The following is a 12419-nucleotide window of genomic DNA, read 5'->3' on the forward strand; positions in this document are numbered from 1 at the left end:
ACCTGTTAACTCTGACCCTGTACGCCCACTCTCTACCTGTTAACTCTGACCCTGTACTCCCACTCTCTACCTGTAAACTCTGACCCTGTACGCCCACTCTCTACCTGTTAACTCTGACCCTGTACACCCACTCTCTACCTGTAAACTCTTACCCTGTACGCCCACTCTCTACCTGTTAACTCTGACCCTGTACGCCCACTCTCTACCTGTAAACTCTGACCCTGTACTACCACTCTCTACCTGTAAACTCGGACCCTGTACTACCACTCTCCTAGTGGCCGGTTATTTAATGCAGGAAAACTGAAATCCGTTTTATCTCAATTCTACCAGCATGTCATCTGTGCAACTAGAGACTAAAAACTCTAGATCACCTTTACTCCACAAACAGAGACATACAAAGCTCTCCATCACCTTCCATTTGGAAAATCTATCCTCCTGATTCCTGCTTACAAGCAAAATCTCAAACAGGAAGTATCAGTGACTCACTCAATATGGAAGTGGTCCAATGAAGCGTATGCTAATCTACAGGACTTTCGCTAGCACTGCCTGGAATATGTTCCGGAACTCATCCAGTGGCATTGAGGAGTTTACCACATCAGTCACCGGCTTTATTAATAAGTGCATTGATGACGTCGTCCCCACAGTGACTGTACGTACATATCCAAACCAGAAGCCATGGATTACAAGCATCATCCGCACTGGGGCTAAAGGCTAGAGCTGCTGCTTCAAAGGAGCGGGACACTAACCCGGACCCTTAGAAGATATCTCGCTATGCCCTCTGACAAACCATCAAATAGGCAAAGTGTCAATAGAGGACTAAGATTGAATCCTACTACACCGGCTCTGATGCTCGTCGGATGTGGAAGGGCTTAAAAAATATCACGGATTACAAAAGGAAACCCAGTCATGAGCTGCCCAGTGACGCGAGTCTACCAGTCGAGCTAAAAATGCCTTCTATGCTCGCTTCGAGGCAAGCAACACTGAATCATGCGTAAGTGCACCAGCTATTCCAGATGACTGTGTGATCACACTCTCCATAGCCGATGTGAACAAGACCTTTAAACAGGTTAACATTTACAAGGCCGCAGGGCATGTCGAATTACCAGTACGCGCACTCAGAGCATGTGCTGACCAGCTGGCAAGTGTCTTCACTGACATTTTCAACCTCTCCCTGACCAGTCTGTATTACCTACATGTTTGAAGCGGACCACCATACTCCCTGTGCCCAAGAACACCAAGGTAACCTGTCTAAATTATTATCGCCCCATAACATTCACATCTGTAGCCATTAAGTGCTTTGAAAGGCTGCTCATGACTCACATCGACACCATCATCCCAGACACCCTGGACCCACTACAATTCACATACCGCCCTAACAGATCCACAGATAACGCAACCTCTACTGCTCTCCACACTGCTCTTTCTCACCTGGACAAAAGGAACACCTACAGTACGTGAGAATGCTGTTAATTGACTACAGCTCAGTGTTCAACACCATAGTGCCCTCCAAGCTCATCACTATGCTAAGGACCCTGAGACTGAACACCTCCCTCTGCAATTACTCCAACTGGATCCTGGACTTCTTGACGCCCCCAGGTGGTGAGGTTAGGCATCAACACGTCAGCCACGCTGACCCTCAACATAGAGGCCCCTCAGGAGTGGGTGCTTAGTCCCCTCCTGTCACTGGCGTAACGCAGTTTCTCTGGGCCTCCGCAAGGTTGAAGTGTAGACTACCGATCTCTGTCCATGGTGCTGAAATTTCGACATGTCTATGCGGCTTCATGCCTATCGAATCGATGATAGGCTTTCTGTGGTGCCAGGGCTTAGCTTAGCTTTAACTAAAGGATACATGTTTATTGGTAGGCCTATTTAGTCATAATTTTCTCCTGTTATGCCTAACATTTCACGAAGCTATACACGGTGTTGCAATGCTGCCATTTTTAGACTCCTGGCTGACTTGTTCAGTAATTAATGTTGGATATTCAAACATTGCAGATTGTAAAATAAATGTTAGATGCAACAGCATACCTTTTTTTTTTATATACAACTGTCCTCTATAGGCTACCTGAATCTGCATGACATGAGCCTTCCTCGCGCTCTCTCCCAGCTTGGATAGAAAGTTGTGTGTAAAACCAGTCTATTAATGCCAAATAATACATTCAGTCCACCCTCAAAACACTAGCTTACTAGGGATTGTTCCATTATGCAGTGTACAATCTATAGCTATGTACCGTATTTAACTGCTACTTTAAACGTTTTATAAAAATTGACACATCAAATAGCCAAACAATGAGGAAAAAAGTAGTCGACTTGAGGATAAATTCAGACACTATTTATTGTTGAACAGGTTTTGTCTGGCTGATATCCTACACAAATGCGCTGCAATATTCAAGGTAAATTAAATTACATTTGAGAGTCTCCCCTGGTGTCCTGAACACATCCTTTTTTGTGTGCAAATGCTTTCACCACAGTCTGTAGGTCCATGTTGCGGGCCTGAATGTTTTCTATACTGAGTATTGATAACCCACCCAGTCTTTCCTGATATATTGTGCATTATATGTCCATTGCTGTAAGGGCTGTCTCTCTCCTCATCCTCGGATGAGGAGAGGAGAGAAGGAACAGTGGACCAATACGCAGCATTCGGGAAATAAGCCATCTCTTTATTTGAAAAAACTATGATGGCAACACGAAACAAAACACTTTCAAAAATACAAAACAAGAAAACGAAGTAGACGAAACCTGAACATAAACTTACATAACTAAACGTAACACTTACGGACAGGAACAGACTACATCAAAATAAACGAACAGCCAACAGTCCCGTATGGTGCAAGACATAACACAGATACGGAAGACAATCACCCACAAACAAACAGTGAGAACACCCTACCTAAATATGACTCTTAATTAGAGGAGAACGCAAAACACCTGCCTCTAATTAAGAGCCATACCAGGCAACCAAAACCAACATAGAAACAGATAACATAGACTGCCCACCCAAAACACATGCCCTGACCTAAACACATACAAAAAACAACATAAAACAGGTCAGGACCGTTACAGTTGCACTGCACACAATTTAAACTTTGTCTTGACTGATACATGCCAAGGTATACCAGAGATAAGGGACTGTTGATATTGCAACCACAAAACTCAAACACCGGTTCACCAGTATGAACGAAATCGCAAGCAGCTTTTTTTTTGTTCTTTTTTTGCCCTCAAGAACTGTTTCAACTGCTTCCTATACTGTTAAACTCTTTCCGTAATGTGTTTAGGCCGGCAATTGAGGAGAATGAGAGGCTCAATTAAAGATGTTACAGAACTGCTGTAAAGCACAACTCCCTTCTGCCCTGATGTTGCTACGGCAATCATGCTGTTTTTACCATCCCTGTGTCGCTTCTGCAGAGAGATCAATTCTAAACTAAATCTCCCTAAGAAGCGTTAGGCTCTCGGTCTGATATGCACTTTTGAACACCTGAGTAAGCTCCACTCACTGTACTGGCTCCGTCATGGCCTTGACTATGGCATTTGTCCACTGATTTGTCCAGGCTGTATTACATCCGGCCATGATTGTGAGTCCCATAGGGCGGCGCACAGTTGGCCCAGCGTCGTCCGGGTTTGGCCGGGGTAGGCCATCATTGTAAATAAGAATTTGTTCTTAATTGACTTGCCTAGTTAAATAAAGGTTAATAAAATAAATAAATAAAAACATCCCTGCATACTTTCAATCAGTTTATTTTTTATTTATCACTTTTTTAGTCACATTCCTGAAGAAACAAACACTTACTTATGGAAATTAAAAAGGTGTATGAATGACTTTTTGGAGGGTTACTGTCAAAATTATTTATTAAATCAATAAAAAATAGACATCGGTGAAAGGCGCATTGGCCCCCAGAACTCGTGAGCCCCTCCGCCTTCCGGGGGCTGTCGGGTACGCCAGTGCCTCCTGTACTACCTGTTCACCCACGACTGCACCCAGGCCTGATCACTGTTGATGATGAGATAGTGATGAGACAGCCTAAAGGGAGGAGTTCAGAGACCTGGCAGTGAGGTGCCAGTACAACAACCTCTCCCTCAACATCAGCAAGACAAAGAAGCTGATCGTGGACTAAAGGAAATGGAGGGCCCAGCACGCCCCCATTAACATCGGCGGAGCTGTAGTGGAGAACCTCGAAAGCTTCAGGTTCCTCAGAGTGCTTGGCATCAACTGTAAGGTGCTACAGAGGGTAGTGCGTACGACCCAGTACATCACTGGGGCCGAGCTCCCTGACAACCAGGACCTCTATACCAGGTGGTGTCAGAAAAATACCTTAAAAATGGTCAGACTCCAGCCACCCATGTCATAGACTGTTCTCTCTATTACTGCACGACAAGAGGTACCGATGCGGTACGACAAGTCTGTAACCAACAGGACCATGAACAGCTTCTACCCCCAAGTTACAAACCTGCTTAATAGTTAGTCCAGGTAGCTATTTCTTAACTATTTAACTATCTGCATTGACCCTTTTTGCACTAACTTGTATATAGCCAAGTTGTTGTTACTCATTGTGTGTCTATTATTACTTTTATAATTATTACATGTTTTATTGTTCTATTATTTCTCTATTTCTTTGACTCTGCATTGTCAGGAAAGGCTCGTAAGTAACCATTTCACTGTTAGTCCACACCTGTTGTTTATGAAGCATGAGAGTGATGTGACGAATACAATTTTATTTTATTTTTGACTTACACCAACAACAAAAAAACATGTATTTTTTTTATTTGAACATAACACACTTGCATATGTTACTTCATTCATTGAATGCACACTATAGTACTGTAAATCTTTGGAAACATGGTACAGGTGTAGGATCTTCAAGGTTTAAAAAGGCTTCCAAAATGTATAATTTCCACTTTAAAATGTCAGACTTGATTGGCCCTAACTATAATTGTATAATCCACACAACAATTCACATTTCCTGTTGCTGAAGGATTATTTTCCTGCTGTGAGAAACAGGTCAAATTAAGATCCTATAGGTTCAGATTTCTCCAAAGTAGGAGAAAATTGTCATTGGTCTATTTTTGGCTCAGGCTGATGAGAGAAACATTGTGCGTCCCTGGTGATGTCACACCTTTGTGTCAGAGCTCTATTATTGGCCAGCCAGTGTATTTATCTCCAATTGTGCTGAAACATTGTCTACCACCATTTACGTATCCATGCTACTGTGAAATACTCCGAGGATCTGTTCCCTTTGTGGTGCCAAAATATGTGCATGATCTATTTTCCTATTTTCTCAGCAAAATAGCTCCACTTGTATTTTATTATTCCCTGAATAGCAACATCAACTTTCCATTAACGTTTCATACTGCCACACCTCTTTAGTTACTTGTATGTGGCCAGATGTGTTTATTTATGTGGTTGTGGACCACAGACCTTGTTCTGATTAGCAGGCTCTATGTGTGGTCCTGTTCAAGAAATGATTTTCTCCCCGTGTTATTGTCAGATTTTTTTTTTAAAGCAAATGGAACATTTGTGTTGCCATAGTTACTGTGATTTGTGCCGAAGCGAGACTATGTCTTTGCAGGAATAAAAGGGAGAGAGAGAGACTGAAAACAATAATAGGAACATGACTGGAGACTATCTCCATGGTTTGGCTTTTCTGTTTGTAATGTATCCATAATGTTTTTGTCCTTTTAGTTTACATTTTCTAAAAACCTAGCTGCTAGGCAGGAAATTTGAAATGAATCCTGACAGTTTTACAAAATGTTTCCCATTTTAAAGGAGGAGGTACTACAATTTATACTGGGACAATTACATTTGTATTAAAAAATATATTCAAAACACCAGTAGTAACACCTTAATAATCTACCTTAATCCAATATGATAATTACAATTATTTAAAGAGTTCACACCTGCATGTTATAATTCAGTCAAGATCGGTGTCTGAGAAAGAATGTGAATCAAAATCCTCAAAGGTGCATCCTGCAGTTCTCTTAATCTGCTTTCTTTTGTCAGAGTTCTTTGATTTGTCTCACAGAGAAAGATGTTCTCTCTCTCTGTTCCACTGCATTCAATCAGATTTAGCATGCACCTAATCCTAATCTGTTAGAGGGGAAATCTGCTCTGCAGAGATGCAGATGAAAACCCTGCTCATATATAGACTGGAACTAGAGACTACAATGTTTGCAGTAGTTGCATGGGAAAATGTATTGACTATATAACACAGTAGTATAGCATTGTATTAATTAAAAGCAGCTTTAGAGTATTTGTCAAACTAGCCTACAGGTCAGACCTGCGTGGAGCGTGTGGAGCGGTGCTTAGGAGACCAGTGTTAAGACTTGTTATCATTCATGAGGTCATCTGATTGTACATTAGGTTGTTATCACAGCACCGGCCAGCCCTTTCAGAACCCTGTACCCAGAGTTAAAGGTATGGTTAAGAAATATGGTCATTCATCTGGACTAAATTGAGATAAAGCTAAAGATTTGAGTCAGTTCCCTGCTCATGCAGAGTAGCAGCACACTCATCACATTGCCTAGGGCTTGATTGAGACGCAGGGGAATGGGCATATGAAGTGGCACCCTGATTCTGTCAGATCTCATCTCTCTCTCCCTTTCCCTCTCTGTCTTTCTCACCCTCTCTTTCTCTCTTTCTCTCTCTTCTCTTTTTCTCCTCACCTTGTCCATCTATTGTCTAATAGAGGCTGTCCAGTTATCAGCCACAACTTTGGTAGGAACTGGAGGAGATCTGAGTATAAGCCATGCTCTTTGATAGGATTGTTGGTTAAAGGCATTAGCATGGACTGAATGAAGATGTGGGCTTGGGAGGGCTTGTTAGTTGAAATCTTTGAGTTAATTACCATGTTTATATTGTAACCATCTTTGCCCGAGGACAGGATCCTGAAATAAGGCTCTGTAGGATTCACTGGAATCTTTTTATATGCTCCACACCTTTGTTCATATTTAAGCTGATTTATAGGCTTTGTTTGTGTTTGTGAGCATGTCTGTCTCCTGTCTTGCTATTCCTGTAGGTTGGCATTGATTTCACAGCGTCTAATGGGAACCCTCGGGAGGCCTCCTCTCTTCACTTCATCAACCCTCTGGGCAGCAATGAGTACCTGTCCGCCATCCTGGCTGTGGGCCAGATCATCCAGGACTATGACACGTGAGTCCCATTAGTGTAAACAGTAATAACAGGACTCAATATGATCAAATCACAGATAAATAAAGTATTATATTTTATACATCACAGTCATAAGTCACTAAAAAGTCTCTTCAACTCTTCTAATTCTGTCTACTCAGTCATATTCCTTATGTCACTCATTGTTTCTGATAAAGTACCATCCCGAGTTTATTGAGACATTCCATAATGCAAAATTGCATGTTGAATTCTGATGAAGTTGCTTTTTACTGTCAATCTGTTGCCCTCCTTCCTCAGTGACAAAATGTTTCCTGCTCTGGGATTTGGGGCTCAACTCCCTCCAGACTGGAAAGTAAGTGTATAAACTGTCTACATGTGAGGGTGTGTCTTCACGGCACACTACATATGATAGATGTAGAGCCAAAAAGAATGCTAAAGAGAAGAGGGAGACTGGAAGACAGCGGCATCACAGAGTATGTATAAAACATGCATATTCCAATAATTATGCAACTGTAATCCCATCTGGGTTGCCATGGCACTGCACTGATGTAAAGGACAACGGAATGAGGAGGCTGAGCAACAGAAATGGACAGAATACTTTATGGGAAGTGTTTAGGGAGGTTAAATCCATCAGTGGTCTGAGAGGACTAGAAGAAGAAGAGAGGGAGAGGTTGAAACAATTGGAATGAAAGGGCACTGCAGGGATGGGAATGTATGTAATGGTTTTGGAGAGGAGGAAAGCAAGAAAGAATAGATCATGTGAAGCAGGGGGAATGGAGGAAGAGAAAATGCTTGTCACATAATTCACTGCTTTTCCCACCTGCTACAATCATACAATGGAAATGCATATTTCTAGTGCTCCCACATTCCTCTACAGTCTCTAACAGCCTTTGGAAATTCTCAATGTACAATTTCTGCACCTGAGGCTTGGTTTTTGTCTCCTGTACCTGCAGGTGTCTCATGAATTTGCCATCAACTTTGACCCCACCAATCCATTCTGCCAAGGTGAGCAATTATTATGTTTTCTGTAACCCCCGTTAAAAACCTTATTACAATGTACTCACTGCAGGCTGCACTTACTAGGGTTTGTTTCTTGCTTTATCCATGGAGTGGGTGTTATTTCTCATTTATTTGAGAACTACCATATTTAGCCCTCTGTCTGCTGGTGAGGGTGCTGGTTTGTGCTGGTTTCCATGTGTGATTCCTGTTTCCTATGGTCAGGCGTGGAGGGGATTGCCCAGGCCTACTCTGTCTGCCTGCCTCACATCCGTTTCTACGGCCCCACGAACTTCTCCCCCATCATCACCCATGTGGCCCGCTTTGCCACCCAGGCCCTTCAACAGGAGACTGCTGCGGTGAGGAATGCTTGTTATCACTATTAGGATTTCTAGTTTCATTGTTTTATTGCTTATCCATTTTCATTTTATTGAATCTGTCATTTTCCTGTTAAAGATGTCTATCCGACTCATGTTATTAATGAGTCAACATTACCAGTTCCAAATTTTATGTAAATCCCCCCACATGACCAATGCTTATTGACTTTAAAGGCGGGTGCACTTTGTAGTAAACACAAGCACTGTTCCACTGCCCAGGGCCAGATGTGGTAGCACATGCTGATCATGTGATGGGTTTGCCAACAGTAACCCAGAGCTCCTGAAGTCACAGAACCTTTAAACATTCACAAGGTTGAAGAGGTATATAGGGTACTAGGGGGTAACTAACCCCCTGGGGTAACTGCCCCCACCCCCTGTAATTCACATTAAGACCACAAGATGTCACCAAATAATTTTTTCAACACTTTTTTCAACATTTTTTCAACACTGCTCTTGCTCAACAACAAAAAATCTTCTGTGTCATCACAACTTTTGGAGATATTTCAACAAAACGATTTTGTGGTAAGTTGATATAATTTTCTTACATTTTGAAAAAGTTGTAGATATATTCCGATGAAGATAGATCTATAATTGTTTTAAATATACAAGTAGGAAAGCCTTAAGATAAATAATCCACTTGTTTAGAGAGACATTTTTTTCTTAAAGTAGTAATATGTTGGATGAGTGTGTCGGGGGCAACCCCCCCCCCCCCCTCCCCACATTTATGGTTATGAATGTGTTTCTACTAGTCATTTAGACAATGACTAGCCTAGTTAGTTCTAGTTTATGCTAACTTTCTAGCTAGAAACTTCCCTAGCAGGAAATGCTAGCCAGCTAGCTAGTTAGCATAAGCTGCTAGGAGTGCTAGCTAGCAACCTTACTACCAGATCGTTTGACGTAACATACATAAAAAATATAACGTAACTTAATTGCAGTTGTCAATGTGTCCATTAGTGACTGATAGCTTTACAGTTAATGTTACTTTATAGCCTTTTGCATTTTATGCCATATAGCTAGATAGTGTGGTGTGTGTTTATTTTATTTGTTATGTTTGGAAAGTTGAGTGAGTGAGTAATGAAATGGTTGCATATCCCAGAGCCAATGTATTGCTGTGAGTCGGGTATGAGAGGTCTTTCAATGTTGTTCAGATGATGGATATACTTTTATAATGAATTATACGTCTTATTTATTTATTGTCCTATCATGGGGAACTACATTTTTAAAATAAATTATATCTAATTATTTATTATCCTATTTTAATGGTACGGTCCATGGCCCTATACCCTAGACACCCACATGAATGGCCCAGATACTAAGGAGAAGTCCCTAACTGTTTTATGTGCATGCTGTAAGCGGTCTGTATGCAGCCAAAATGAGGTCAGAGACCAAGAGCAGCACTGCCCCCTCAAGATTCTGAGCCTGCTTGGCAGGGTTGGTCCTGCAAAGCCAAAGCCCCCTAAAGGGAGAGCATAATAAACAAGGAAATTGTCAAAGCTGCTAATGAGAACCTTGACGACCTTGTACCTAGCCGGTGGGGTGCCCCAACCCAGGCAGTGGCAGTGCTGGCAACACTAGCTGCAGTAACCCATGGGGAGGGGGTCACACTCGGACATTCAGAGAAGGGGTATATTATTGTGGCCCTGGTGGCACGAAATCAAAGTCGGACTGCATGGAGATGCTTGGGAACATGGTCATGACGGATGACCGTATTGTGGGTGTTTCAGGAAGAAGGTGTACATTTGACCTCCATCATCTAGGATGTGACAATGGTATATAAATCTCTACATTTATGCTCATTTTTTGCGCGGTCTTGCAGGCCTTTTCATGCAGCTGCAACTGCAAGTACATTTGTAAATCATGATCTATCTTGAGTTGGGCTCTGGGATGGTGCAATTGTTGAGAAAGTGAGCTTATGGTTGTGTGGGGGTAAGGGCTGAATGTGTGTGGGTGTATGTGTGTATCCCACAACTGTTGCGAAGGAAGAAGTAAAAGATGTTAGGGACTATAGAGGATGATCCACAGCAATATATAATACAAATCGATGTGAGGGCGATGGAAATGCATTTGGCAATGGATCTACTTCAATTCGGTAAATGGCACTGTGTGCTCTTTTCAAAGGATGGATCCCAGTCGGTCCAGGGCTATGGGATACAGGGGGTCGAGGGTGGTCTGCCGGGCATTGGGATGACAACCCAACTCGAGATGAGGGCTTTTAGCGGGTGGAATAGTAGGGACCAATTGGAGGTTTACTTAGTAGAAATGCAAATATCATGGTACAACTATATAGACACTCAATCATTATGTTACTTTTTAATAGGACGTTTACAAACATATATTTTGATAAAAATAATTGAAAGGTGTGTCTCATTATGGTAAGTGGTGAAATAAGTATAGCCAGTTACAATTGTAATGGCTTAGCAGATAGTAAGAAAAGACGATCAGTATTTACCTGGCTAAAAGAGAAGGATTATAATATATATTGTTTACAGGAAACCCATTCAACAGTTTTAGATGAAGTTTTGTGGAAAAAGAACTGGGGGGGCGAAATATATTTCTCCCATGGGCAAAGAAATTCAAAAGGGGTGATGGTTTTAATTAACAATAATTTTGATCCAAATGTGCAACTTGTCCAAACAGATCCTCAAGTTAGATGGATTATTTTAAATATGTTATTGGACAATAAACAGATATGGCTTATTAACCTATACAGTCCGAATAATGATGATATAAAACTTATTTGACAATATATATAAGAATGTATCAACTCTACAAGCAACACTAGACTCTATTATTATAGTGGGAGATTTTAATACGGTCTTAAATACCTCTATGGACCGGAAAGGAAATCACACTACAAACTATCACCCTCAGGCACTTAAGGAAATCAGGAATGGATATATTGGAATTAGTGGATATATGGAGACTTAAATACCCTGACCTAGTGAGATATACATGGCGGAGGCTTAATCAAGCTAGTCGCCTTGACTACTTTCTTATATCATTCTCTCTGGCACCAAAAGTTAAAAAGTGTTTGATAGGGGACAGAATGCGGTCGGACAATCACATAATTGGCATATATATTACTCTTACAGAATTTCCACGTGGGTGAGGATATTGGAAATTTAATCAAAGCCTACTAGATGATAAATTGTTTAGAACTAGGACAGAAGAATTTATAACTGACTTTTTTAGACATAACATAGGTACAGCAGATCCCCATATTGTATGGGACACTTTTAAGTGTGCCTTTAGAGGCCATGCAATTCAGTACTCATCTATAAAACAAAAGCAATTTCGATCAAAAGAGTCCATATTAACAAAGCAAATTGAAGGACTAACAGTACAGTTAGATAACAATAAAAACGGTACCATAGAGGCACAGACTAAGTTAGAGGAAAAACAAAAAGAAATGGAGGAACTTATTCAAGAAAGATCCAGTGTAATATATTATAAAAATAAAGCGAACTGGATGGAATATGGGGAAAAATGCACCAAATTCTTTTTCAATCTTCAATATAGAAATGCTACCAAAGAAAACGTATTAAAACTTGTTACAAATGATGGAGTCATGCATGATTCACCAAATGATATTTTGAAAGAGGAAGTAAAGTACTTTAAGAATATGTTTTCGTTTCAGGCTCCTCCATCTCCACTAACTGAAACTAATTGTATGGATTTTTTTCCTAATAATAATGTAAAATTAACATCTGTACAGAAAGACTCATGTGAAGGCCTAATTACAGAGGAGGAACTACTTGATGCAATTGGGGCCTTTAAAGATGGGAAAACTCCAGGGCTGGATGGCATACCAGTGGAAGTATACCATTTTTTTATATACTCAAAGGACCATTATTAGCTTGTTTTAACCACTCCTATATAAATTATAGATTATCAGACACGCAACAAGAAGGTGTGATATCATTATT

At 41.0% G+C, this 12419-nt stretch overlaps 1 protein-coding gene across 1 annotated transcript in view; it reads left to right on the forward strand.

The window, feature by feature from the left end:
* LOC129867118 (copine-2-like) overlaps positions 1 to 12419 on the forward strand; it is a 47193-nt gene that overhangs the window by 8979 nt on the left and 25795 nt on the right. Inside the window, exons 11-14 of the mRNA XM_055940308.1 lie at positions 7011 to 7144; positions 7418 to 7472; positions 8074 to 8125; positions 8342 to 8475. Of these exons, the coding sequence (XP_055796283.1) occupies positions 7011 to 7144; positions 7418 to 7472; positions 8074 to 8125; positions 8342 to 8475 (375 nt within the window). The remainder of the gene's footprint in view (positions 1 to 7010; positions 7145 to 7417; positions 7473 to 8073; positions 8126 to 8341; positions 8476 to 12419) is intronic.

The sequence above is a fragment of the Salvelinus fontinalis genome, chromosome 12 (genome assembly GCF_029448725.1).
Source record: "Salvelinus fontinalis isolate EN_2023a chromosome 12, ASM2944872v1, whole genome shotgun sequence".
Taxonomy (NCBI): domain Eukaryota; kingdom Metazoa; phylum Chordata; class Actinopteri; order Salmoniformes; family Salmonidae; genus Salvelinus; species Salvelinus fontinalis.